Source organism: Cynoglossus semilaevis, chromosome 2 (genome assembly GCF_000523025.1).
Source record: "Cynoglossus semilaevis isolate Cse_v1.0 chromosome 2, Cse_v1.0, whole genome shotgun sequence".
In the NCBI taxonomy this organism is placed as follows: Eukaryota; Metazoa; Chordata; class Actinopteri; order Pleuronectiformes; family Cynoglossidae; genus Cynoglossus; species Cynoglossus semilaevis.
In genome coordinates, this window is record NC_024308.1 from 11,175,959 (window position 1) to 11,203,014 (window position 27,056).

Genomic DNA, 27,056 nt, shown 5'->3' on the forward strand with positions numbered 1-27,056 from the left:
CATTTCACTAGCTGCTGGTGGAGGGTAGCAACACTGGAATTCCAACTTCTTCACTCTCCTCCCCCCTCCCTCTGCCCCGTGCTCCTCAGATGCTAACTTCACCATTTACCATCATTATTAAAGTCATATTTCACAGCTTAGTCCATAAAACCCACCACTGGCTCCCAATCACTGCCCCTCCCCACCCTCGCTCTCTTTTCTCTTTCCTCTCCGCAGACCTCAGAGGGAATGATGGGATTGCAGTGGATTTCTGCAGGATTATTCCATGGTGCCGTGAGCCCCCATCTCCAGGACCAGGATCCTTCAGGCCCACATCAGGTTCAGGTTTAAGTCCTGGCTCCTGTACACATGGCTGTGAATTTCCTCACTCCATAAATATAACTGTGATGACTGTAGGTGTGATGAACACACACACACACACACACACATCATCATCTGCTGTATCCACCACAGGAAGTACATGTTAGCTTTTAGCTGTTTCTGTTTGCTAACCTTTAGTTATTCCTGGTCTTGCACCTGTTGTTCTACTGGGTTTCCTGCTCACATTTAGCTCATTCTGCTGTTTCACGTTTTCACGACTTAATAATCTCCTTAAAAAAGCCAAAGATTATTCACTAAATGAACATGTTGCGTTTATCTGACATTAATTACAGCAGTAGCTCATTCACCATCGACTGTTCAAACTGACTTTCCTGTCAAACATGATGTCATCCAGAGTCTTCTTATAGTTTTTCCTCTTCAATTTAAATACATTTTTTGACCTCCATAAAACCTTTTTATTTTTTTATCTTGAAGACCAAATAAAAACTTTTCCAACTCCAACCAAATGGTTCTCGGTGTACGGCGATTACACACTCTCACAACCATGCAGTGCTTTTTGGTTGTGTATTCAGTTTCTTTAACGTGTTCCAGAATAACACTGGCAGCTCGGCCTGTTTATTCAGCCTATCAACAGTCAGTGCAGCTGGGCCGTGATCTGCAAACATCAGCCCACGTCAGGTGATCCAACGTTCTCACAGAACCTGTAACAAAACACCGGGCGAACACTTTATCAGAAACACCTGCTTCTTCACACCGTCGTCTAATTGTGTGACAGCACAGCATAAAATACCGCAAGTCTAAACTACGTTTTAGGATCTTAAATTGAAGGACCATGGATTAGCAGCAGATTAATCTGGTTCCTTGATGTCTCATTGAGCTCAGATGGATTCTTTACACAGAACTGTTCTGAACGGCTGGTTCCTATGTCTTTACCTTTAAATGGTAATGACACAGTGGCTCCGCCCACCTCCTCCACAAGGGAGTACAATGAAACCATGGAAACGGTTGGTGGGAGAGCAATGGCTTCTGGTAAATTGGCAGGTTTTGTGTCGTGTGCAGTTGGCAGCGTATGCCATTCTGACAGGTATGGTAAACTGGCAGGACATTGGACTACAGTGGACAGAGAGGACAGTGACTCAAAGACAAAAACCCGGACAAAGTCATTTTTGTCCAATTACATGACTCTGTGTCCGAGGGTGAATCCAATTTCTCTGCGTCCGACTCCATTCAGGGGAGATCGCTAACACGAACACCACAATGATTGAGCCCAAAATCATCGTGGTTTTCAGGATCGGTTCTACACAGGTCTGGATCACCTGTCAGAAGGTACCCTTAGACAGTGAAGACATCACTTTGATCTGAAGTGACTCCTCACCCCTGTTCACCCCTCCTCACCCCTCCTCACCCCTCCTCCCACTCAGAAACCAAACCAAACAACAGCAGCTTTAAGCTCCCGTGCCTTTGCGTGTTTTTTCGTTTCCCCTCCTGGTTTTTAGCAGCTCCGAGCTCCTCCACCACAGGCTGGGTGTTTGCTTTTGGAGGAAAACAGGATGTGAACTTAGAAGACCACAATAAAGGACTTTATGATGGAAGGAGAACATTGTTTAGCAGTGTTCCTGGGCTTGTATACAAGGGGGGAACATTGGAACAATCCGGCAGTCAAGATGTAAGAGAAGGGTTTTTATTGGACTCACATGGGGACATTTTCAGTCAAACCTAAAAACAATTTGCCCCTCAGGGTGGGGGCAACTGTTCCAGGGAAGGAGATTGGAGGGTAATTAAAAGTAATTTGTGTATAACTGAGAAGATACTAATTAATGACCTAGAACATTCATTGTTTACTCGTTTGGTTGTTGGTTCACAGTCACAGTTCAGATGTTGTGTTTCCGCGTGTGTTTCAAACTGATTGAACTGTAATTAAAAAATGAATGAAGTCATCGTTAAACGACCTCAGATTGTGTCAACCAGAGTGACTGCAGCGAACTTCAAGATTGTTGTGCTGGTTTTCTGAAAATTAACGTTTTTAATATTTCAGTTCTATAAAATCTTCTAATGAAAAACTGTCCAAACTGTGAACCAACTCATTCACACCACGCCGTCGTTACAGTGTGAAATCATAAAGTTTCCTGAGTGCCGTTGACCTGGTCACAGCCACATGTTAGTGTTGCTGTAATAACTTGGCAGCAGACCTGCACAGATTCTGCCAGTGGGTTTAATGCAGACATTTTATTTTTCAGCTCAAAATTCCAATTACAGACGTTGGCAGTGACACTCTCACACAGCAGCGTCCAGAGAAAATTAAATTTAATAAACACCAAACCACAGCTTATGATGAAGGTCGAAACAACAACAAAAAAATCAAAAATGAGCCGAGTCGACTGAGATCAAGAGACAGGAAATACCTGCTGTTGAAGGCCCGACTCTCAGGTCCCAGTGGATTTACTGGAGAAAGTTATGGTTCCAGCGCTCAGGCCTGGTCCTCCATCTCCTTCACCTCCTCCACCTCCACCTCCTCCACCTCATAAATACAACAAATCAAAAACACAAACACGGCTGAGAATTACCGTTGACCTTCACATGTTTGTGCTGATTGTTTCTCTTTGGAGTGAAAATAGAAAATATGATTTAAAAATGTTGTTTCTATTTTGTTTCTATTGAATTGGCTTTTAAAGCAGCTGCTGAGGTAACCGTGGAAGAATCCAGGGACCGTTTTATGACTCCAGTCATTTAGTGGCGCCACCACTTGGTTCTGGTGACTCACTGCCAGTTACTGCATTCAGTAAAAAGCCAAGTTACTTGACTTGACATACTGTACTGTAAGGAACTGAGAATCGTACTGTAACCTCCGGGACGGGAGGTGGATGGGGGTTGGGGGGGGTCATTCATTACCACGTTATTGCAGTGAGTGGGAGTCACTAGTGTTTACTTTGATATTTGACGATAATTCACAGTCATTTCCTCCTTTTTGCTCAGACTCATAATGTCCTCTACATGCACCCATCTGACCAGCACATCTGACCAGCACATCTGACCCAACAACACAGTGCGTTGGCTCAGTGGGAAGAATGACTTGTTGTGACGTAACATTCGTGCGTGCACCACTTGGTTTCATCACGTCCTGATCTGAAAGGTGAGGTCATTCAAAGCAGCACGGTCCTTGAATCCCAGGTCTTGAGAACTTTGTGTCCTGGACTGTTGTTGGGGGAGAGTGAGGAGCAGCAGTGCTGAGGGTTGTGGGTGACTGTGATTGGTCGGCTCCAGCTGTGACTGATCTTCTTGTTGTTCTTGTTGTTAAATGGGTTTGTTTACAGGCCCGAGGTCTGTGAACTGGTCCAACTCTCCACCCGTTAGTGGTGACTGAGCGTGTGACTGTGGCAACAGGGCAGCGCTCTGAGGGGTTTGTGGCTTCACACCAGGGTTTCTACTACTACTCATCAAGAACAAACCAAATATTTTCTTCTTCTTCAGTCATCGGTATCTTAGCCTTCAGTCCTTAATGTTCCTGTGATCTTCATGAATCCCTCACCAGGTCTTCTGTGGACTTTTGGTGAACATTTCCTAATGGGATTTAAGGAAATTCTCCAAACTTCATCACTGAGATGAACTCAAGTTCTAGTCTAGAAGAAACGTTCAGGTTCAGCCGGGGTCAGTGTACATATGTAACACTTACAGTGTAACAGTGTAACAGCGTTACACGTCTGAGTGTACTGTTTAGTGTAACAGCGTTACACGTCTGAGTGTGATCAACTGTTTCTTGTCTCTGAAGTTTGTCTTAGAAACGTGAGTGGTTTACAAACCCGAGTTTCCAGTCGGAAAAGTGTCTCAGGCTGGATCCTGGCACCAGTGGTCCACCAGAGGTATGTAGAACCGAGCCAGTGCCCCACACAAGCACACAACATCAACTATCACTGGAGGATGAGCCTGAAAATGATTTCCCCCCAAACACTACTTTGGGTTTTGGGCTAAATACTCCCTCCTGTAGTGAAATGAAAAGAGAAATTATTCTCAGAAGAACGGAACTGAAGAAGAACATCAGGGAGACTCGAACCCACAACCTTCACTCTAACTCCAGATGTTTCAGGTCTGACAACATTCGGCAAGAAGTGATGAACAAACAGGACAAAGTCAAATAAATGAATCTGCAGGTCATCAGGGTCACCTTGACCCTGACTTTGTTCTCCACAGATGACCGTCAGCTGTGGTGATAGAACTGTTCTTTCAGCGGTACTGTTAATGGAACTGTCTTCACCCGCTCCTCTCCCCCAGCCCAGTCCAGTGTCAGGATGTTACCTGAGTCCAGGTGAGAAGTGTGAATGAGAGTGGGTCACCTGGATCACTGCAGGGTTGACCTGGACCGTGTTGAGGTCAGAGCCTCACAGCTACATGGAAGTTCATGTACCTGAAGGTGTGACATTCATCTGAATGAGAGACCTTCACTTTAATATTGTCTTTTCTCTCTCTCTCTCTCTCACTTTTGCTCTCTCGTTTTAACCAAAACTGCAAACAAAGGACTAGTATTGAACACACATCTGTTCCAGTGTTGTATTTTGTACTGTATGTAACACACACACACACACACACACAAATTGCTGAGATTACAGTTACTGTCAAACAGTGTATAGGCCTCTGGGTCTGAACATACAGCCAAGAATGTACTGACCCTGCTTCACCAACACACACACACACACACTTTGAGGCCGGTTCCAGATGGGAATAAATTCCTTTTTTTTTTCTTGTTGTGAGCAATGCTTTCCATCCAGCGCTGCTCAGCAGGGAGGTCATTTTTGGGAAGAGAAATGATCTCCTCCTAATGCAGCACTTTCTTTTCCAGTGAACTCCTTCCTGTGATCTCGGGGTAGTTTGGGCTCAGGATATAACTTACCCTGGGGTATGAGGGCAGTTGCAGATATAAACGTTTGTCATGGTTTGTTTGGTGCAGAGATAAAACGTTCAGAGTCAGCAGCACCTGATCCAGGCTCCAGCCCACATTGCTGGATGAAATATAACTTGTTGGAGGATGGCCCTAAACGGCCTTTGTAACTAATCCCTGCCCTCTGAGCTGAGGAAAGCTGAGTGGGGCAAACGAGAGAGAGCAGAGTCTTGACAACATGCTGGGAGAAGTCAAATTCTGTAGGGGGCAGCCAAAGGAAAAAAAAAACGGCTGAAAAATCATCAGGTCTGTGTTTTTGGTGACATGATTTACTGTGGGAACTGGATGATGAAGAGAGAGCACATTCCTCCGGGTGAATGCTCCCAGGGAGCGGAGGTTAGGCTAGGCTCGCTCCTTCGCTGTCTCGTTGAAACCATCAGGACTCTAGAGACCGACTCACTGAGGTTTTCTGCTGACTGGTGACTCCACACAGACTCGTCTCAGAGTCTTCTCTGGATGAAAGCGTCTGTGCTGATCAAGCCTCGGTGGAATGGAATAATGCCTCTGGCGCCTCCACTGGGTTTTCTCCAGATTTACATATGGGAGGAAGCTGCAGCATAACCAGCACTGGGACCCAACAACAGGTCAGAAGCTCTGAAGACCCACGACTTGTCACCAGGGGAACTACCTGTACAACCGACTGGGGAACTGTATCTCGAGTGCGCCACACAGTGGACACTCTTCAAAAACTCTCATACTCTGTTTTTGGAAACATCGCGGATCCTGAACTGTACAATGTTCAAAGGGTCAGAGGTCATTTGTACATTTAACCTAATGTACAGCGTACGATTGTCGCGACTCTGAGTCTCATTATTAATTCACTCACCATCTACACGTTGACTCTTAATGGTCACAGGGGCTGCAGTCTGTGACCATTGGAGTGGGCAGCTGGATTGGGCAGCACGCCACAGGAGCGTGGACCACTTCAAGGTCAACTGTTCACTCACCCTCACAGTCACAGTAGTCCTCTACTCTGTCTTCATTGGTCTACTGCGTCACCATTGGTCTACTCCATCTTCATCACATCTCCATCAGCTGTCGGAGATAAACTCCGTCTGGACTCGGGCCCAAATGTCTGCTCTGCTAATGTGACGGGACAAATTAGCGTTACTCCTGCTAATATATTCAAACTGCTGCCGCGCGGCTACAGAGGACGTTGAGTTGTATTAGAAATGATAGGCCTGACACTCAGAGATGCTAACCACTCCTGAAAAGGTGACAGCACATTTGGCTGCTATTTGCCGGGTGAGTCTAGAGGAAAAAAAAATACCTCGGAGTTAAACTATGGGGCATTTTGATCTTTAATGCAAACAGGATGTGGAAAATGTGTTTGGGCTCCTCACATCTCAGAGTGGTACTGACGAGAGAAACATGTTGCGGAATCCTCTCACGCCATCTCGGCTTCAACACTCTGACCATTTTGTGCTTTTCAGCTCACGTACAAACTGTCCTTTCATGAACGGCTCGGCGAGGAACGACTCACCGCACCGCTCCTGTCGTGCGCTTGTGCACGCAAACGCTGAATATTTGAGGCGACTCCTGGATGTGTTTTACGCAGACAACATCTGACAGGCCTGAAATGAAGCCAGCGAAGATATGAAAGCAGGCAGTGTCTGTCAAAACCAGGAAATAATCAACCCCCACCATCCACCTCGGGGGCCCATCTGAAAGTCATTAGTCCAAAACAATGTGCTGCTTCTACTGTTAGTCTGAAAAATAATAACTGCAATAATACTTAGGAGAATTACCAAAACGATCCGAGAGGATCTCAATTATCTCCTGTGTTCTTAGGCGGTTATGTGGAAGATTGCAGTGTGGTCGCTGTCAGGGGCGTGGACTGCAGGAGTGTTCAGGGTGTGAGCGTTTATGTAGTTACACATTTATGTTGTTATACAGTCGTGATTATGATCGCTGACGGTCATTAGTCAGCAAAAAATCCTATTAGTCTTTGTTTGGACCGCTGGGATGAAAGGGACATGATCTATGAACCTGGTTAAAATGCCTCCACATGTTTGTAGAATTTAGACTTTTAGGACATTTTCACCCAGAGACAAAGAAAACAACTCTGGAATAGTGTCTGTAATCAAAGCAGGTCCAGACAGGAACCAGTGACTGGTGACAAACCCTGCTTCTGGAGACGTGGACCCAGAGACTGTCTTGTTCTTTGAATAGCAGTACTGCTGCTGGCCAGCAGGATTGGGTTTTTTTAAATGAACATTTAATATTCACTAACACATCAGGTGACACAGGTTGTTTTCACACAGCTGTTTAGAACAGAACCAACTGTTTGGTTCAGTCAGTCCTGGTCTAAATTTAAACATGAGACAAATATTAATATAAAAATTCAATCTGCAATATTACAGGCAAGGGTATAAAACACAACAAACAGTTCGTATTTACATGAGACCAACATGAACAACAACACTATCTATCTTTACTGCATCTCTGATACTGTACATAAAGTAACAGTAGCTACAAACTAATGTGAAACAAACAACAACGTCTGATGAACACAGAGTTCAAACTGTAGCTAGGATGTCAAAAACAATTTCAATGTAACCTGTCTAAAACCTGCCCTCTGTTGGCTCGTAATGGACTAGTCCAGTCCACTGTTAAGACCAGAGGTGACCTTTAGGTTTAGCTGAGATGTGGCCCACATTTTGGAATATTGGATACCAGATGTGGGTCAGTTAAGACCTTTAAAGTTTAACCAAGGGACCAGTTTTCATTTAGTTGTAACTTGTGTTCTCTAAGTGGCCGTGTTTTGGTGTCTGGTCATTGTTTTAGTTTTTATGAAATGTGGCTAAAATGTAGCCCAGTGTCTAGAGTCCAGACAGCAGCCCATTCAGATTGGTATTTTAGTTACTGAACTGTTTGTTTGTCAAGGGTTAGGGTTTGTGTGCCACATCACTGGACCAGACCAACACTGCCATGTGGGCTACGCTAACAGAGTTTGGAACAGGGGCCACACGAGTCCAACTCCAAAACGTTTAGAATCCCGTCTCTAACAGGACACATTTCTGATAGCGATACGACCCACTCTGTGTTTTACATTTCATTTCTGACCTGGGAGACGTGGGCAGTAAATCTGAATTCACATGTTATTCCAATAATCCTCTCCCTCCTCCCACAGAGAATTAAGGCTCCTCTGTTTGATGCTATCGACGTACAGGACCTGGCGGAGCCTGCTGGTGGTGGACAGTAAATAACAGCACAGATGTGTAGATGCAGCCGCTGCTTCTGTGGATGTTTCATGTTGCACTTAAGCTTTATTTCATGTCAGTGCAAAGCAGGAAAAAACACTCCTGTCTCCATAAAAAGCACCCTGGGTGTCATCAGGCTGTCCTCACCGCTGAGTCAGGATTTATCTCCTCAGGTCGTGGGGAAACATCTCAATGGGATGTTGTCATTTTTGGAGAATTGACTTTAAATCAGTGCAGCTCAGGAATTACGTGTGAATTCAGATTTGGACTGAACTTTTTATTTCTCTACGTCATGGCGATCATCCAGACTGGCATGATGATCTCAGGGAAGCCTTCCTGTTTCTCCACAGCCAGGATCTCCAGGCCAGCCTTGGTGATGATGGTCTTCATGATGTCCAAGTGGCGGCTGATGCTGCTGTCAATGGGGTCCAGTTTACATCCCTGCCGCGCCATATTGTCCTTTATGATGATGACGCCGTTTGGACGGAGGCTCTTCTTACAGCGAAACAGGAAGTCCATCAGATCCTTGTCTGTTAAATGACCTGGTGAAAAAAATCGATACAATTAAATGACCATAAAACAGGACCATGACAAGTTCTCAACCAGTCATGATTTTATTTATTGAGGGGTTTTTGGCTATTCTTTTATAATTATGGTTAAGTTTGATCTAAGTTGGCTAATTTTGGCTAATGTTTAGCCAGTCTAGCTATTTGTTCAACTTTTGGTCTCTGGTAACGTTAGTATTGTTAGTATTGCTGTTTTGCTTTTGTTTTTATTTTCAGATTTTCAGTCCACAGAGCTTCATTGATCCAATGTCCTGCTTCAACACTTACATGCCACCCACTGCATCCAGATGACGTCGTACTTGTTTTTTGGCGGGGTGAACTCCTGCAGGTTGAAGCAGTAGTAGGTCTCGATGCGGTCCGCGTCCTGACCCAGGTACTCCTCGTGTGCGTGGAGCAGGAAGTGTTCCATCATGTCGGCCATCTCCAGTTTCTCAAACACAGGAAGGAGGACGCCTTTGGTTACACGTCCGATCCCAGAACCACAGTCTAAGGCACAGTGCGTCCCGGCTTTACCCGGACCCTGCAGTCAGGGAAAAGTGGAATTGTTATGGCCCAGACAGTTTAGTTAGTACTGACCAACGTTAACTACATTCTCTACTCAGAGAAGAGGTTATTTTATATTTATATTATTTATATTCATCACACCTCACTTTTATAACTACCTTTGTCAACTCTGAAACACCTGGCCCACATTTAGAAATGAAATACGGGGCCCACGTCTACAGAAGGTTTTAGAATCTGAGCCACAAACTTTGAACAAAATATGCTTTTCTTCTCTGTCCTCTATGTATAAACATGAAATCAGAATAGCTTCATCTGTGGCTTAAGTTTGGCTGTGATGTGGCCCACATTCTGGAAACCCAGATCCTGAATCTGGCCTGCATGATTATTCCGTGGGATAGGTAAGAGTTGCAGAGTTGACAACAGTTTTGTTGAAAACGACCATAAAACCTGGGGATAAGACATGAATTTATGTTCCACACAAAGACGCCAGCGTCTGCTCTCTCGCTATTAGCATTTCTATCAGCCCTACACAGAGTTCTGGTCCAGATGTCAGGCCCCTGAGCCTCAAACGCACCGACAGCACAAACACGTCGACCCCAGTTCCTCAGGTCAACAGAACTGTGAACTCCACCTCGGGGGAACAGCCTCTCTGCACTTGAATCACGCTGCTTTTTCTTCCTTTTCATTTGCTATTCTGACCTTACTCCCACCCCTCCACACCAGGGCCCCCCGCATGTGATTGTATGAGAGATGGGGCCCCGAGGAGCTCTGGGCTTGTTACAGAAGGCTTCCTGGTTTGGGTGAATTATTGCCATATTGCTTGGCGTACATGTAGCCCAGTTTAATCTGGATCTTTTAAATCTTCTTCGACCAGCGCTTGCTTTTGATGCAGACGTCAGGATGTAAACAGTTCACAGCCAGAGAGCAGGAGGTGGAGGACGAAGATCTTCTGCAGTGTTTGGACTCCGACAAAACCTCTACTGTATGGACGTCACGTCACATCATGTCACGTCACGTCACCCCCGTTAATCTACATCGAATTAATCTTACATCCATTTAATGTCATTCAGAGAAGGGAAGACATTCACACTGTTTCTAGAACAGAAAGAGTTCTAGATATTTGAAGAACAGTTCCTCTGGGACAGCAGGTGGACCTAGGTGTCTAGGGAACTAAAATGTCCCTGGTACTCATTACAAGTTTGTAATAAGAATAAGAAATTCACAGGCTGTGGGGGGGTGAGACTGTGACATGAAAACATCATGTTGTGGTAAACAGATGGAACTGCTTTTCTTTGTGATTATCACTTAGATACAGATGTTCAGGTGACAGGTCTGTTTATAAATGTCAGGGTCACAGCGCCCCCTAGAATAAAAACATGTCTAATTGACAGTCACATACAGTAGAGTTGCTGACTGGATCCTGTGGTCTCTGTTTACAGCTGTCGTCAACTCTCTCCAAGAACAAATGAACCAACAACGTGTCAGGACTGTTCTGGATTATTGTGTGGTGTTTACATTTCCACCACCCGTTCATCTGCAGCTCCTTTAAAAACCCAGTTTCTAATTAGAGCTCCTGTAAAACTGATCCTCCAAAATAAGCTGGTCTGAGGGCCAAACTCATTCCCTCGAATTAACACGTGGAGTCTGTCAGCGTCTAAAAACAACCGCATATGTCAACTGTGTGTGTGTGTGTGTGATGTTTAATAGTACACGTGACACGTCCCTGTCAGCCAGTCATATTATACACACCAGCTGTAAATCTACAGTGGTTGTAGAAATGGGGACTTCTTTCCCTGTGTTTCCAGATTGAAGGCCTGTGAAAATGACCGTAGTCCAGAGGAATTAACAGACGACTGTTGTTGTGTGGGTGTTTATGGAGCCGACACCGAGGCTCTGTCATAAACTGCTCTGATGTTTGAAAGGGCGAAAGAGAAGGAGAAGATGAAGGGTTTAAAAATAGTCCTGCGACATGTTGGCTCACAGATCCTGGAGCTGAGGTGTCGGCCGATACATGAGCAGACAGAAGACGTGTTTTAAAATATAAAGATCTCTGCCTGAAAGAAACTAAAATCATAGTCCAATCTACAAAAGGTGAACTTACCACAAACCTCTTCAGAAACTGCCGGGAACCTTCTAGATCAAGGTTGGATATCTCCACAAAATCTCCCATCATGCCTTCCTCCGACGCAGACACGTCTTCATAGAACTGCTGAGCTCGGTAGTAGAACTGTTTCTCTCCCTTGATGAACTCACAGGTCAGAGGGTAGAGCTTCACTGTTCAGACGGGAGAAAAGATGAAGATATTTTAAATAAACAACAACAACGACACGCAGCACAGATATAAAGTCAGTAGGTTTTCCGAAGGCTCCAGTCGACAGACGTAGGTCTGCGCAGTCGTGTCAGTGGACAGTGAATCTCAGAGGAGAGGTGAAAGGATGATTGGAGAAGCAGAGGACGATAAATCAGAAGACGCTGTGCTGCCGTCTCAGCTGCTGTGTGATCTACGACCACACGGTGATCGATTCGTTTGTAGACTCATGACCAGACAGATGTTTTCACTGAGCAGGACTAACAGAGGGACATTCTATCTGGAATGGACTTCGTCAGGGCGTTGTCCAGTTCGTTAGATCCAGTTTCAACAATGACACGGACGTTTTATAATCAGTCACATGTAACGAGTCACCTTTGAACAATCAACGTCTTAATCTGTCCATTTAGTTCGCTACATGAATTCGGTGACCTTATGTGACCTTTATGGCTCTGCTAACTTGAAACACAACATTCAGGTTGGTTTAAGATGATACACTCTCACTCCTGGGGGGTCTGGATGGTTTAGAGGTCATGGAATCAAAGGGAGGTGTCTGTCCACTTGTCAAGGACTTCCAGTAGTAGGATTCATGACATCAGGGGGAAACATTGATATCAGGGCTTGATGTCAGACTCGATCATTCAGTCAAAGAGCCAGAACACACCACCACAGAGGTGTCAGTGCTGACGTTGGTGAACATCATCAATAACTACATCAAAGTTTTACCATAGACCAGTTTCAAATGTTCCAGAAGGATCTTATCACTGACTTGGAGTGTGGCTCAATCTGTGACACCTGATCAGGTGACAACAGCCTGAAGATTAATCAAACATCATTACATGTCTTGGCCTAAATGTCCTGCTTCTCTCCTCCTGTGTGTACATGTATTTTTAGATATTTTTAGAGATTGTGACTGAAAATATAAGAAAATTATTTATATATGTATTTATATATTTCTAAATAAAGAGCTTTCATTCAGAGCGTTTCAAGCTGAAGTGGCTGTTTGTGCTGCTGCCTCCAGATAGTGCTGACATGCTTTACATTCCAGGCCATTAATAAGCCTGGTATCAAGTTAGTTACAGTCAACCTGATCCAGAGCAAACGACGGGTCAGGAGATCCGGTTTCTGAGACCTGCTGTGTGGTGATGGCCAGGTGCTGCCGCTGGAGAAGATCATGTTCATCTTCAACTCACAACCACTGACAATGAAGAGTGCTGTCACCATGTACTGTACAGACCGTCAAAGAAAAGAACCGGAGAGACTAGAACTGTTCGGTGATAATGACTGTTCTCCTTCTCTTCTCACTGTTGTCTAACATGTAGAACTAATCCTGGTAAATGCTGCTCTGAGGCTGTTTGTCTCACAGGTATCTCTAGACACAAGGTGAGTCCTCGAAGTGACGCAGATTAAAAAGACCTGACAGATTTAAAACACACAAGACTAACAAAAATGCTAACACTTGGAGTATGGAATGCAGTTTGTCATCAACAGGAAGCACTAATGCAGTAGCAGAGTCCAGAACATACAGTTGATTAAAACAGTTGTTTTGTTTTGCGATTATTATTTTATTTCGGTAGTTAATTGGACATCATGGATTCTTTTTAAATTGTTCAGTTCAGACAAATGTCTTCACATTATCTGACCCACCAGCAGCAAAGATGATCTGATGTGAGCCTCTCTGTTTGCTAATCTCCAGAATATAATCCACAACACTATCAACAACTGTACTGTACTGTACTGTACTGTGTTTGGTTCTTTCTTACCCAGAGGGATCTTCTCCAGCAGGTACAGGTAACTGGCAAAGAACTCGCTCCTGAGCGTGTGGTGCAGATGGAAGGACATGCTGTGGCGACACATGGTGTCATCTGTCTGTTTCCAGCGATCCCTGAAGGCCTGATGGGCGCCCTTGTACTCAACATTGGCTGTTACGCCGTTGCTCTCATTTTCTTCAGGTTCCATTTTGTTTTTTACGTGCTATTTACCCTAAGAGAAGTTGGACTGGACTGAGAAACAGTAAAGACGACAGTAACGCTCCCACCGCGTTACAGCCGCTGCACGACTGGCACAAGGTTCCCGCGCCCGCTGCTAAATCTGTCCTGCTGGTTCCTCAGACACGTCTCTGTCGGAGTCATGAGCAGATCTTTTTCAAGACGGCCTGTCAGATTTACAGATCACCTGCTGGGGACTCTGGGGAGTGAGGGAAGGAGGGACAGGGTTGGGGTGGGTGGGTGTGTGAGGACTCTCAGGACCAACAAACATTCATACAGGCCACTGGACATCAGGTGGCAAATTCCAGCCATGCAAAAGAGTCCAGCTTCAAACTGTTGCTGTGACACGATGTCAAACTAAAATTAGTTACATCTTCTCATGTTTGTACACATGAAACCTGTGCCGTGGCCACACAGTTCCTCAGAGCCTGGAGCTCTTCATATTCAACCACCATGTCCATATGAAAGTGATTTGGTTCAAACACAGACATTTGATACATTTGGAGATACTTCTAAATCTGGTAGTCTAATCCAAGGTTTACATCATCTAATCTATCCTAGTTTAGATTAGATTAAACTTAACTACTCATCCCACACTGGGGAAATTCTTTTATACAAGGTTAGTGATAAATATGCCTTACCAACACACAATAGAAATATATTTTAAAATATTTTGGCTAAAAATGTGTTTAACTTGCATGCAATGTTGCCTAACCACTCGTCAAGTAGTGACAGAGAATGTTCTAGTTGAGGTCATGTTATCCAACCCAGACTCCCTCTGGTGACCTCTGTGACTCAACCCTGCAGTCAGAACATCCGTCATATTTTGCTGATAGATTCTGGTCTAAATGAGGAACAAGCACCTTTTTTCTGTTAGCTTTCAGGTCTCTAGAGCAGGTCCAGGTGTTACTCCTTGACTCACGCTGAAACTCCTGCAACATGTACAGTAGACCCTAACAACTTTCCATTCTTTAGCAATAAATATTGAAAGTTTTTGGCTTTGTAAAATATGTTCCAAAGACTTTTAGCTTTTATTAAGCTAGTCTGGCTAACTATACACATTTTAACTATAAGCATTTTAAAAGTTACTCATTTGTTATTTAGTCATTGCTGTTGTCATTCTCCTAGCCTATACTTGTAATTATTCTATATCCTTTAGCTATATTATTGACCAACTGCTTACCTTTCAACCATATGTTGCATTTATGTCGTGGTTATTTTAGTCTTTTTGTCTTGGACTCTTCCCCAGTCAAAATCGAGAATTATGTTGCTGCTCTTAAAACAGGCACTCATCCCACCGACCCTGTAGGTGGCAGCATTCTCTCCTAGGTCTGGTTCACTGGATGCTCTCTGTCTGATGCCTTGGCAACAAGAAAGCGCAGCACAAAATCAACATCCGCTCCCTGAGTGTGTGTTTGTGTGTGTGTGAGAGAGAGTGTGTGTGTTTCGCCTCCTCTGCTCTTCTTTTCTCCAGCTGCATCGGAGTCTTAATCAAACTTCATGTTGTTATCGTTTTCCCTCTAAAATGGACAGTCCACATGCGGCAGACGTCAGATATTTGAAAAGGTAACGGCTGTGAATTTAGAACAAAATTACCCATACTGCACTGACCACTGAAATCAGTAAATATTCGAAAGATTACGGTAAATGCCACTACGTCACAGTTAACGGCATAATTTGTTTTTAGATAATCTTTACAGGAAGTATCGATTACCAGGCAAAACAGAGTTGACATTGCCCGATCACGTTTTCAAAATAAAATAAATTAAAACTAAAATATGCACGAAAAATACGACAACAATCAATAATATTGATATAAAATGACAAGAAAAAACAATAAACGTGATTTTTGGTAAATGTTTAGCTTAATCAATATTTCTCACCACATCATCCGTGTTTGGAGTTTTAAAAAGGTTTTAGTGGAAGGATATAAAGCGCTGCAGCGGGTAAACTTGATAAAAAGAGCAAAACTGGTTTTAACCGGTTTTTACCGTTTTAAATACTCCTGAAACAATCGTGTTGTACTCGCGGTATGCTAAAAATATACTATGAAAGTTTTCTTCAATTTGTTGTTAGTTTCTTATAAAGCTGTGTTTTAACTCAACATAGTCCTGAAACTAGTCTGACATGGAACTGGAAATCATTCAACGTTTTGTATTTTTACGTTCTTGGAAAATTCCGGACTAACGTAACTGTTTTTTACATGTAATAACTGATTCTCCTAAGTGAATACTACTAACTCTTACAAAAAGAATATGTTTTTCCCATTGCTAATATTCATAATATTAATGTTGTATTTTTAATGCAAAGGAAAATAGCCATTTGACATTTTGACTCAGTTGTAGTTGTTAAACTGTTGTTTGCCTTTTTAATTTGTAATGTTATTAGGTTGGAATTACTACTAGTGGAACTACTGTAAAAATGATTAGATGCTAGAAAGCCCGTGGTGACCTTTAAAAGAGGTTCATGCTTGTTTTGTTTTCTCTGGGGCCCTCAGGAAGGTGAAGGGCTGCACTCTGGACGTTCACCCCACTGAAACGGCCCTGGTGGTTCATTATGAGGTGGAGGCCATGATCCTGGGAGAACTGGGAGAGCCTATGGTTGGAGAACGCAAGGAGTGTCAGAAAATGTAAGAAGAAAACTAGAAAACCAATCACACAGTTTAACCTTTATCTACATTACTTGAATATTCTCATGTGTTGTATATTCTATTCCTCACCATAAAGCTTGCCTAAATGTATGAACCTTATCTTTAAAAATGGCATTTGTGTTCCATAGTGCTGTGAATCTTTCTTTTAGTCGATTCTCTCTGTCGTCCACAGCATTCGTCTGAAAAGCCTGACCTCCAGCACAGACACCTTCTCTTTGGCTCAGAAGGTGGTGGAGGAGTGTCGACTCATTCACCCGTCCAAACTGGGCGAGGTGGAGCAGCTGATCTTCTATTTACAAAACCGCAAACAGACAAATGATTTAGGTATCATCTGATATAATATATTGTTCACAGTCTGCCTCTGTTTCTGTGCCTCTCTATGCTGATGATGTCACTGTTTTTAATGTGTTTTTAAATTCCACATCACCTCTACTATCAACTGCTCTTCTTTGTCTACTATTTTACTCAATATACTAAATAATATTGTTATTTTTAGTAAGATTAAGGATATTTAACATGTTGAATCTAAGACTTTTTAGATTTTTTTAAACTTTTGGTAATATCTAATATAACTGTATAATTGTTCATATTATTTTAGTTATTATTATTTTCTCACTATAATTCAAATTTCTTACCAATTTTTCTTATGTGGCATTTTTCTTACATTAAACAACCTTTCTTGTCTAAGTGAAATTTAAAAATAATCATAATGTGTAACCATTCTGTATGTACAATTTAAGGGACGTTGCTGATGCTGAATATTGTTTTTTTTACAGATGAACAGGAGAACAAGCTTTCATCACCTGGAAGCCTGACAGCGTACACAGGACTGCAGGTACAAAACACAGACCCTGTCTTTTCTGTCCTTTATGGTGGAAATGCTCAGCGGTTGAGAAATGAAGACTTTTGCGGCTGACTTTTGTCCGGCAGCTGGATGAGGAGGCGAACATCAACAGTGTGGACGAGTACGTGGAGCGACTGTATGAGGACGTGCCTGAGAAGATCAGAGGAGCCACGCTGCTCCTCCAGCTGGCCCGTAATCCAGACAATCTGGAGGAGATCATCCTGAACGGTACCAGTGAACTCTGTTTTTATTCAAATTCAATTCAAATTTAATTAGGACGTCTGCATTTGTAGACTGTGAAATGCGGCTGATTTTAATTTTTTTTGTTGCCAACACTGGAGGATATTCTTGTCAATTTTTAGAGAACTATCATAGAATGTAACCACTATTTTATAACAAATATTAGTTCTTCTTTGTATCTTCAACCCAAAATAAAATTCACAAAATTAAAACCCAAAACATAAAAAAATGAAGACCCGAAAACTTGTTCATGTGAGAAAGAAAACCCAAAACAAAACAAAGGAGGTTTTTCCTTTTCCACGTTTGTTTGGTTTTGTGAGAGACGCACACAGAAAAACTCACTTCTACTGGAGCTGCATTATGTGATTATGACCAAAGTCAAGTTTTTTTTTTGCCCTCAGTATTCAACATTTTTAACACAAAAATAATGCATTTTACAATAACTTTAATTTTCTTCTCCCCCTCGGAGCTCGAGGAATTAATTCACATGGAAACAAAAAAATTAATAATACTTTAATAATTCTTTTTTCTCTTTGGCTTTTTTAAAGTCAAACTGCCAAATCATTAGAATATCTGTATATAGACAGTAATATCTGTATTTATACATTTAACTTTAATAAAAAATATATATATATCAGTAATGTTTTTTTTTTTACCATTTTAAATTTTCACTTAGGGAAGAATTAAAATAAAACTGTTTAATGTTGTTTCACCAGAGAAAACACACACAAAGATAAAACTGTCAATAACCAGCTGTCCTTATTATTAAAGTCTTGAATTAATATTATTTTGATGTAGAGAAATTCAATTGAAATTACAAAGAAATATCTTTGGGGGAAAATACAGAAGAGCGTGTAGGTCGAGAAATGACAAAAAATAAATACATAATTCAATCGAAAGGTTATTATAGAGTCAGCTAATGCTTGTTTCACATTGATTTAACATTTATTATTATTATTATTATAATTATTCTTTCCAATATTGCAGAGACTCCAAAGGATTAAAAAACATTTAAATAAAATTTTGTTTTTAGTTTGAACAACAGTCTTTCCTGCACCATGAGTTCATTTCAGTCTAAACCTCAGCTCAGCGTTTGCTCGGAGGCTGCCTCTCGTCCACTCGCCCTCTCTGCCTTTTCCTGACTCCTAAAGAAAACAGAACTCGGCTCCATTTCTGCTTCTTTCCGTGACAACGGCCGCTGTTTCTTCAACAACAGCACGGAGCCGTCATTCTCCGTGGCTGTCAGTGGACGGCACTGCCTCATTTGTATCTGTCATGACGGCACGTCAGAACGATTCCTCTGTCTTGCTGCATCAGTGGGTCCGGGCTTGATAAGAGCCGAACCCAGAGGCCCCGAGGTCAGGCTGAGAAAGAGGAGAGGAAACCTGGGACGCACGTCTCTGTGCTGACAATCGCCCATAGCTCAAAATCCCCAGGAGCAGCCGACCTCATCACATTCCCCAACTTTTCTCTAAATCAACATCAAACTGTGCTCAGCCTGAACTTCCTCACACGGATGTTTGGCTCTGAGCTGCGGCTGGAGACGAGTTCTTGCTCACGCTGAGCTCTGATGTCTTTATGTCTGTGCTGATGTGAGTGTTTTCTGCCTGACTGTGCTCAGAGACGGTGCTCGGGGCCTTGGCCCGGGTCCTGAGGGAGGACTGGAAGCAGAGCGTGGACCTGGCCACGACCATCATCCATGTCTTCTTCTGCCTCTCCAGGTAAACAGTTCAAAAAGGTTCACAGGGTTTTGGGTTCTCTGGTCCAGAACGATGCTACAAAATCCTCTAGAATCGGTTGTAGTCAGTTTGAGTCAAACGAAGGATACAAAGGGACCCAGTGAGTAACTACTGCCCCCCTCAGTGTTGGAGGAGTTAAAGCAGACTCAGTGATGCAGCTAAAGTCCGTCTGGAAAACTTTCCAGTTTCCACCTCAGTTCTTTTATTGGGAAAGCATTGTCACATCCCACATTAGCTGCATATCTCAGTGTTTAAATTTAATGTTTTTTAGAATTAGGACAGTAATGGCAGCGATGTCTTCACCATCCTAAGAAAAAAAAATCCTAACTTGTAGCTGTTACCTCAGAACCTCATGTTTAACAGTCCATTAATTACTAATCACTTCAACATTTTAGTTTAGTAAAAAGTATCAACTACTTTTCTGACTGTAGCTCAATAGGTGATGCTGAGTTCCAATTCTAGACTGGGTGGTTTACATAACCCACCCCCCTCCCCCCCCCCCCCCCCCCGCCCCATCAGCCTATCAGTAGGTAGATTCTGAAGTGTACAGTGTTTTATCAGCGTAACTTCTTGGTTTGAAAATCTGGTCCAAATGAAAGTATAATTGAATACTAGAACTAGATAAATATGTTCAAATGCAGTTCTTTGGTATTACAGTGAATTATAGTCCAGTGTATGAGAGGAAGAACAGTTGGAACTCTTTATTTTTATAGAACTAAATCTGGTCTGTGTTAAAGAAATAGTTTGGACGGCCCTGGTGTGTAACAACTCAGTTTAAAGCAATGGCTGAAAAAATAGAATAATATATTAGTAACAATTAAACTGATCTTTATTTGAACCAGGATTTAGTTTCATGTCAGAAGTATCCAGTTCTGTGGTGGTGGTGGTGGTGGTGGTGGTGCTCCTGCTCGTCCTCCACCCTTGGCCTCAGCGCGGCAGCTTCACTCTGCACCTGGGAGTTAAAAACAGTAAAATTAGCGCCGACTATAATAAAACATAAACGTCTGTCACAGCTGATTTAAGTGAACGTCTGAAAGGAGATCGTCACTCTTGGCTCGTCTCCACCTCCTGCCTGTTATGGTGTTTGGACTTGGACTGATTATGAGGGGGAGCCACTGCTGGGTTGGACTGGTTTCAGGGTGACTGCAGAACTGAGCTGGAAAACCAAATCTGATTTCAGTTTTGAAATAAATAAGAGTTGTTTTTTTTTTCTCTTTTCTCCAGTTTCTCCCAGTTCCATGGGCTGGTCACCCACTTCAAGATCGGAGCTTTGTGTATGAACATCGTTGAGTTTGAACTGAAGAAGTATGACCTGTGGAGGGAGGAGCTGCAGAAGAAGAAGAAGGCTCATATCCTTTTGATTATCAAATATTCCAAATATGGCTCGTATCCATGTACGTGTGACGAAAAAAGTAAAAACTCTGACAACTGACATGGATAAAGAGAACACCTGTCACCCAGAGACCATATTCAGATTTTTTTTTAAAGTAATTCTCATGGTACCCAATCAGCGCTAACTGTTAGCTTACTTTTTTTTTTTACCTTTAAGGTCACTTAAAGCTACTTTTTTATCTTTCTAGACATTTATAAGCTGAAGCTTTATATATATATAAATAAATGTATATCTATACATACATATACATGTATGATGAAATCTAAAATCAACTTTTTACTAATTGTTTTTATTATCTATTATTACACTCTTATCACATTTGCATTTTTATTTGAGCTATTGGGACTCAGCTGTTTGTAACCATATAAGTTGTTTTTACTTAACACTTTGTGTTGTGTTTTTTTTCTTTTATCTCAGTTATAGTGTTTTAATATATATTTTGAATAATTATTTTGAGCTAGAAATAGAAAGGAACATGTGCAATAGATTTAATAATCTTTACAATGAAAATAAAACAAAACATGTTATATTATTCAAACTAGCCTCTCTTTAAAAATTAGCCTGTCCTGTGGTTAAAAGAAAAACCTTCCAGCTCCATAGAAGTTCTAAGACTCCTTGACTGACTTTACATGAAGAATTTCCTGACAACCAGAACCTGAAGAAGGAGCAGCAAAAGTGCGTCAGAAAGTACCAGTGCCTGGTCACCAAGCAGGAGCAGCTTCTCCGAGGTGCTGTGTGTGAGGCTTCTTCACCGATTGTTACTGTCGCAGTGTTGATAGTGAGGGAGCTGCCGGGGGCCGGAGCTGCTCTGGTCGTATGTACAGTTAACATACCGTCTGAGTCTGATCTGTTCTGGACACTGAGGCTGGCAGTTAAGTTAAGGACATAATGAAAGGTGACACGCTCTCAGACGACCGTTGAATAAGGAGCTTTCAGCAAACACTGGCACACTGACGCAGACTTACTCCAGGTCCAATTGAACCTCTTTAGCACCGTTCATCTGCCCCTGAGGTATTAAGACAAACTCTTAGTGGAGGTTCCAGCAGCTGCTGACAGAGTTATTTCCACTGGTGTGTCTGAATTATGAGGCTGAAAATGTGATCATAAAACAGTTCTAATAGGAAGCTTATGTGATAACAGACACGTAAATATTTTATTTTTGTTACCTGAAGTGCTCGTGTTGCCTTTAGGTGTTGATTTAAAGCATAGGTCAACGACCTTTAGGTCACCTTGAACCAATTTCATGAGAGACAATATTTTCCTGGACCAGTCGTCAGGGAAGACCTGCGGCACACTTTCAAATCCACTGGTGTAGAGCATCTTGTACAGGAGGATCAGTGAGTACTGAGCTGCTCAGATATTTAATAGTACTGACCAAAACAAGAGCTGCAAGAGGCAGGAGAGGAGTTCACTCAACAAAATGTTAAACCAACTTCCTGCAGTGTGTTGGAGGCTTTAACTAGTTTGTCAGTCAAACAGTAGAATGTTCTCCTTTTGTCTGTCACCTCAGAAATGTCTAAACACAGAGTTTATTTTTATCAGATTCTGTAGTTTATTGAGTGTTTTTTACAGTGTTTTTATCAAACCATTCTGTCTGTAACAGTTTCCAAACCTTCATGTCTGAATGAGTGGTAGAAGAACAGAACCGTTCCCCCAGAGTGACTCTGCTCTGTGTGCTCTGCAGTGGCTCTGTGTCTGCTGCTGAAACTGGCTGAAGACACGCGCACCGAGCTGAAGATGAGGAACAAAAACATCGTCCACACGCTGGTGAAGGTCCTGGAGCGGGACGACCAGGAGCTGCTGCTGGTGGCCGTCTCCTTCCTCAAGAAGCTCTCCATCTTCCTGGAGAACAAGAACGACATGGTGAGAAAACATTGTTGACACAGACGTCTTACTGAGATCAGTGAGACAGAAAAAAATGACAATCACTAACAACTGCAAATTCTCTGACTGAAAAAGAAACTTCACAGCAAATAACTTTTTAGCATCAGGATTTTTTGCATTATTATTTTATTGTTTAAGATTTGCTTTTAAAAAAATGATTTGCTTTAAAAAAATAGTTTTCTAAATAATATATGTCTTAAATGTGGCCTGGACTGGATTTGACCACTAACCCTAACCCTTTTGTTAACGAGGAAAAATAAAGGAAATTCACTTTAATTAAATTATTATTATTATTATTATTATTTATTTTTTCTGAAAATAAATTTGGCTCATTTTGAGCTTGAGCATTTTAAGCATCGAACTTTAGTCTTATATATTTTGTCTTGTGCTATTTTCTGTACTAATAAAAATAACATCTGTTAGATGTTAAACTGTCAGTGTCACCAGTCAAACAGAAAATAATTATTTCCACAACAATCTTATAATGTGTACCAGTTTTCTTTTGGTATTTCTGGCTTAATTTTAGTTTATCAGCTCCATTTAGACATTTAAAAAACACACACACACACATATATATATATATATATATATATATATTCTTAATCTTTGACATTTGGGGATACACTTTTTTTTTTTTTAAATAGTTTACGAAGATTTTTGTAAATTTGTAAAATTGTTATTGTACACCAGCTGAAATGTTCCATAAAAATCACCTTGGATTTTACACCAAGCAGTTGCTCAGCAGAAAGTAAATGAGTTAAAATGCAGTTCATTTGTTGAAAACAGGACGAGCAGATGGTTCTGTGGTATTTTTACAGACTCCGATCTGGAACTTCTTAAAAAAACATTTTCCTAAATCCACACATGACTAATTTAATTTGGTAAATAAAACTGTTCTGAGTGTTAAAGTCCCACCTCTCTGTTTGTCTTCAAAGCTCCGGATGTTTCCGTGTTTGTTCTGTGAAACATTCCCAAGCTTTTCTGTGACAAATATCTGTGACCCGGTTCAGACGCCTGTTGTAACCAGGCTTATTGAATTTCAATTAAAAAAAAAATCCAAAAAAAATCTCAGCAGGTCCACTTCTGGCCACTCTTGTCCCACGGCCCTCGTAAAAGAATCTCGGTGACTCCGACTTCTCCCTGGTCCTGGTCCACCTGGTTCCAATCTCCCTCAGTTTGTGGGTCTTTATCAAAGCCAGACCCTGTTAGGAACTGGTTTTATCTTCATGTTCTGCTTTCATTGTAAGTTTGATTCAGATTAAAGAAACCTTCAGGGTTTCTTTTTGGGTTTTGTTTTTTTTTTTTCAGACCCACTCGGGAAAACTGAGGTTTCATCACTTTGACCTGGTTAAGAATATCGGTTCACACCAGGAGGAGAAAAGTGTTGATTTTTAATCACTTAATGTCTCAGTGATTAGAAACAAGACGGTGACAATAAATCTCTGTGTTTGGATGCGTTTACTCAGCGCTCCCTCCTGATCATCATCCCTCACACTGTGTCAGCGTCTTATCACTGCTAATGGAAGCAACAAAATCTGGCTGATAATTGACTCAGGCTGTGCTTCATTACTGCTGCTGCAGGTCTGCTGCTGCTGCTGTGACGCTGAGGCTGGAGCGGGGTTCTTCAGAACAGTAGCAGCGAGTAGCGAGTGTGTCTTTGACTGGAGACACGGCAGCAGGAAACAGGCCTGTTAGCAGCAGCAGCAGCAGCAGCTCTGACTGACACTCACGTCACCGCTGACAGAGGTTCTTCCTCTGCGCCTCCACCTTCACACATAGTGTGTGTGTGTTGTTAGAAAGTGTTGGTGTCGACTCAACACCTCCACCTGTCTGTTGGTCAGCACAGGCGTCTCCAGACTGAGAGCAGATCATTAGTTCAGGCTGACAACAATTTTTTTTTCTTCCAAACTGCTAATTCAACTAAATATGAAATATAAAGTCTATGTATGTGTTTGAAAACCATCAATCATTAATGTTAGAGATCAGAGCCATAACAACAGGTTTAACACTCTATGACTCAACAACACCAGGGGCTTCAACAGCACATTAGTTAATGTAATTTAAATATATTTTACCATTAAACTTTACCTTAAAATAAGAAGCTATTCATAACACCTTTAGTTTTTTTACTTATGTAAAATTATAAGTAGTATTTCTTTGGAAATATCTTTATTTTTATAATTTTACCAGTTTGGTTGGTTAATTTGTAAATATAAATTGATTTAACCTAAATAAAAATCTAATGCTGTGTCTGATTATATTTAATTTAAATTCTTTTTCCCTCCTGTTTGTCCCAATGACCAAAACACAAATAAAACATTTGTGACATAAACCAGGATGGAAAAAAAAATTGTGTAGAAATTAATTTAATATTTTTTTAAGATTGAAAATGCAGCAGTCTTTAATTCACAGACAAACTCATAATCTTTTACTTTTTGTTTTGTTGAAAGTCAGTAAAAAGAAAATTAAATGTTTCTTTTTACATTTTTTTGTTGTTGTAATTTTAATTGAGCCCAGACTTGTGTCATTTTCTTCTGGTCTTTGTGGAAAAATCTTAAATATTACATATATTACTCTGTCCCTCTGTGTGTTTTCCCACAGGCTGAGACGTCGGCCGTGGAGAAGTTGTCTCTCCTGGTTCCCTGCGAGCACACGGAGCTGCTGAGCACCACCCTTCGCCTCCTGCTCAACCTCTCCTTCGACACCACGCTGCGGAGCCACATGGTCCAGGCCGGACTCATTCCAAAACTCTCGGCACTACTCGGTAATTCCTCACAACTCCTCCTGGTTAAGCTGTGTTTTTACGGCTGTTGTTGTCATCAACAGGTGTAGTTTTTCAGGACTAGTTCTCCTGCTTTTAACATCACTGACGTCCTGAAGGTGTTAGATCTTTGAGACGAAACATTATTCTGAAATACTACAATTCTGGGCCGTTGGGGCTCAAACTCTCGTGCGGCTGTAGAAAATTAAAAGGAGAAGGAAAATGACCTTGATTTATATTTTTGACAGACATAAAACTGTTATTTTACACAAGGACTGTGTTTCCTGCAGCTCTTTGATCTGAGAACCTTAAATATATGGACCTGGGCAGAGGCATTAATCAAAAATTAAAGACCTTGGACAAGTACAGTAGAGGATAGGAATCAAACCCGCAGCTTCAAAAAAATGTCTAAATGTAGTAAATTGTACCTCAAGGTGGCTTTGTGCAGGAAAAAAAGAAATTTATCGCAGACTCCCAGGAATTCATCGACTTCTTCACTTCATCCATCACTGATCACAATTGGTTTGAATGGAAAAGTTCCAGGAACTGTTTCTATGAAGAGTTGACTTGGAAAAATTGATCAAATCCTGAATATACACACAATATACAATACACATTTAGGTAGCTAGTTGGAGAACCTGACAATAGAACTGTTTCTCTGCCTTTTTCCATCTACGGTCAATAAGACAACAGTTTCACCTCAAACTGTACAAATTATTATTTTCTGTTTCCTCATTTCCCAAAAGAATTCAGTTCAATTGAAATTAATTCAGGAAAGTGTTCTGGTGCCTGGCAGGAATCGTTCTCTATTTATTTAAAAAATCTAGTTTTTCATTTTCCTTTAAGTTCATACATATATTGCATGATATATTGTATAAACATTCCCATCAATGACCTGGAGCTCACACTTCATGTTTTATTGCACTTGGAGGATATGTAGCCAACGGTGACATCCTGAAAGGTCACTGTCATCCACGTGGTCGCGTGACACGGGCTGACTCGTCTCCATGACGACCAGCTGAAAGCTCTCAGGGGGAGGCTCGGGTAACGGCGCATAATTAATATAATATATTTGTTAGAATAACATGCCAGCACCTCTGCACAAATGTTGTTTTTGTAGGAACAGGCTGCAGAGGTGGAGGAGGTCTTTAGAGATTTAGGGAGGGAAGTTGGAGGGGTGAGGATGGGGGTCGGGGGGGTTACTCATTCAGGAAGCCAGGAATACACACATAATATAAGTTAGCTCTAAAATATCACAGCCGCTCACGGCTCTGACACTGAGGAGTTTGTCGTGTTTTTGTGTTTAACCGGCCGCGGTGGAACCATTAATCATCGGCCTGATGGTGCACGAGGACGCAGCTCTTATCTGTCAGCCTCCACCCATCCTCGGGACGTCACCCCCCCCCCACACACACACACACACACACAGAGATAAGATGAAAGTGGACAGAGGAGGTTGCACTTCACTCATCATCACCTCCCACTGCAACAGTCCCAGCAGCAACTGAACGCAGCACGCAGCTGAGGATTCCTCTTTGTCAGACTGAACAAACTGAGAAGCTAATGTTCCGTCAACCAGAGATGTTTCATCAGAACATCCTCAGTCCTCAGTCCTCAGTCCTGGCCTTCAGAGCTGTTTCTGCTGAGTTTCTGGATACTTTGAACCTGGTTTAGTGCAAACGCATGTTGAGTTTTGGCTTCTTTTTTTTTAAACTTTTTTTTTTA

The 27,056-nt window shown here is 42.0% G+C and overlaps 2 protein-coding genes across 4 annotated transcripts in view; one reads left to right on the plus strand and one right to left on the minus strand.

Moving 5' to 3' along the window:
- Window positions 1–5,972: 5,972 nt before the first annotated feature.
- Window positions 5,973–14,016, minus strand: ntmt2 (N-terminal Xaa-Pro-Lys N-methyltransferase). Its single transcript, XM_025054260.1, has 4 exons — window positions 13,596–14,016; window positions 11,626–11,798; window positions 9,288–9,540; window positions 5,973–8,996 (listed from the first exon to the last, which is right to left on the minus strand). Exons 1-4 carry the CDS (start codon window positions 13,789–13,791, stop codon window positions 8,740–8,742), a joined length of 879 nt encoding a protein of 292 aa, XP_024910028.1. The 5' UTR covers window positions 13,792–14,016; the 3' UTR covers window positions 5,973–8,739.
- Window positions 14,017–15,013: 997 nt separating this feature from the next.
- The window catches only part of kifap3a (kinesin-associated protein 3a), a 29,527-nt gene continuing 17,484 nt past the window's right edge, over window positions 15,014–27,056 (plus strand). For 2 of the 3 annotated variants that reach the window (XM_025064378.1, XM_017042688.2), the window contains exons 1-10: window positions 15,014–15,386; window positions 16,318–16,449; window positions 16,643–16,794; window positions 17,247–17,305; window positions 17,401–17,542; window positions 19,176–19,275; window positions 20,518–20,642; window positions 21,316–21,414; window positions 22,371–22,549; window positions 25,172–25,334. In XM_025064378.1, coding sequence (XP_024920146.1) covers window positions 15,346–15,386; window positions 16,318–16,449; window positions 16,643–16,794; window positions 17,247–17,305; window positions 17,401–17,542; window positions 19,176–19,275; window positions 20,518–20,642; window positions 21,316–21,414; window positions 22,371–22,549; window positions 25,172–25,334 — 1,192 coding nt within the window. In that variant the 5' untranslated portion in view covers window positions 15,014–15,345. The remainder of the gene's footprint in view (window positions 15,387–16,317; window positions 16,450–16,642; window positions 16,795–17,246; window positions 17,306–17,400; window positions 17,543–19,175; window positions 19,276–20,517; window positions 20,643–21,315; window positions 21,415–22,370; window positions 22,550–25,171; window positions 25,335–27,056) is intronic. The other variant, XM_008338038.3, reaches the window with a different exon arrangement.

What these genes read in the sequence shown, in the direction of transcription:
- ntmt2 (XM_025054260.1), bottom strand. Translation starts at nt 13,791, where the DNA reads ATGGAACCTGAAGAAAATGAGAGCAACGGCGTAACAGCCAATGTTGAG. An exon ending in GCTGGAGAAGATCCCTCTGG is followed by an intron (nt 11,799 to 13,595) that starts GTAAGAAAGAAC and finishes CCGTCTGAACAG; the next exon opens with TGAAGCTCTACCCTCTGACC. An exon ending in AGTTTCTGAAGAGGTTTGTG is followed by an intron (nt 9,541 to 11,625) that starts GTAAGTTCACCT and finishes CCCTGACTGCAG; the next exon opens with GGTCCGGGTAAAGCCGGGAC.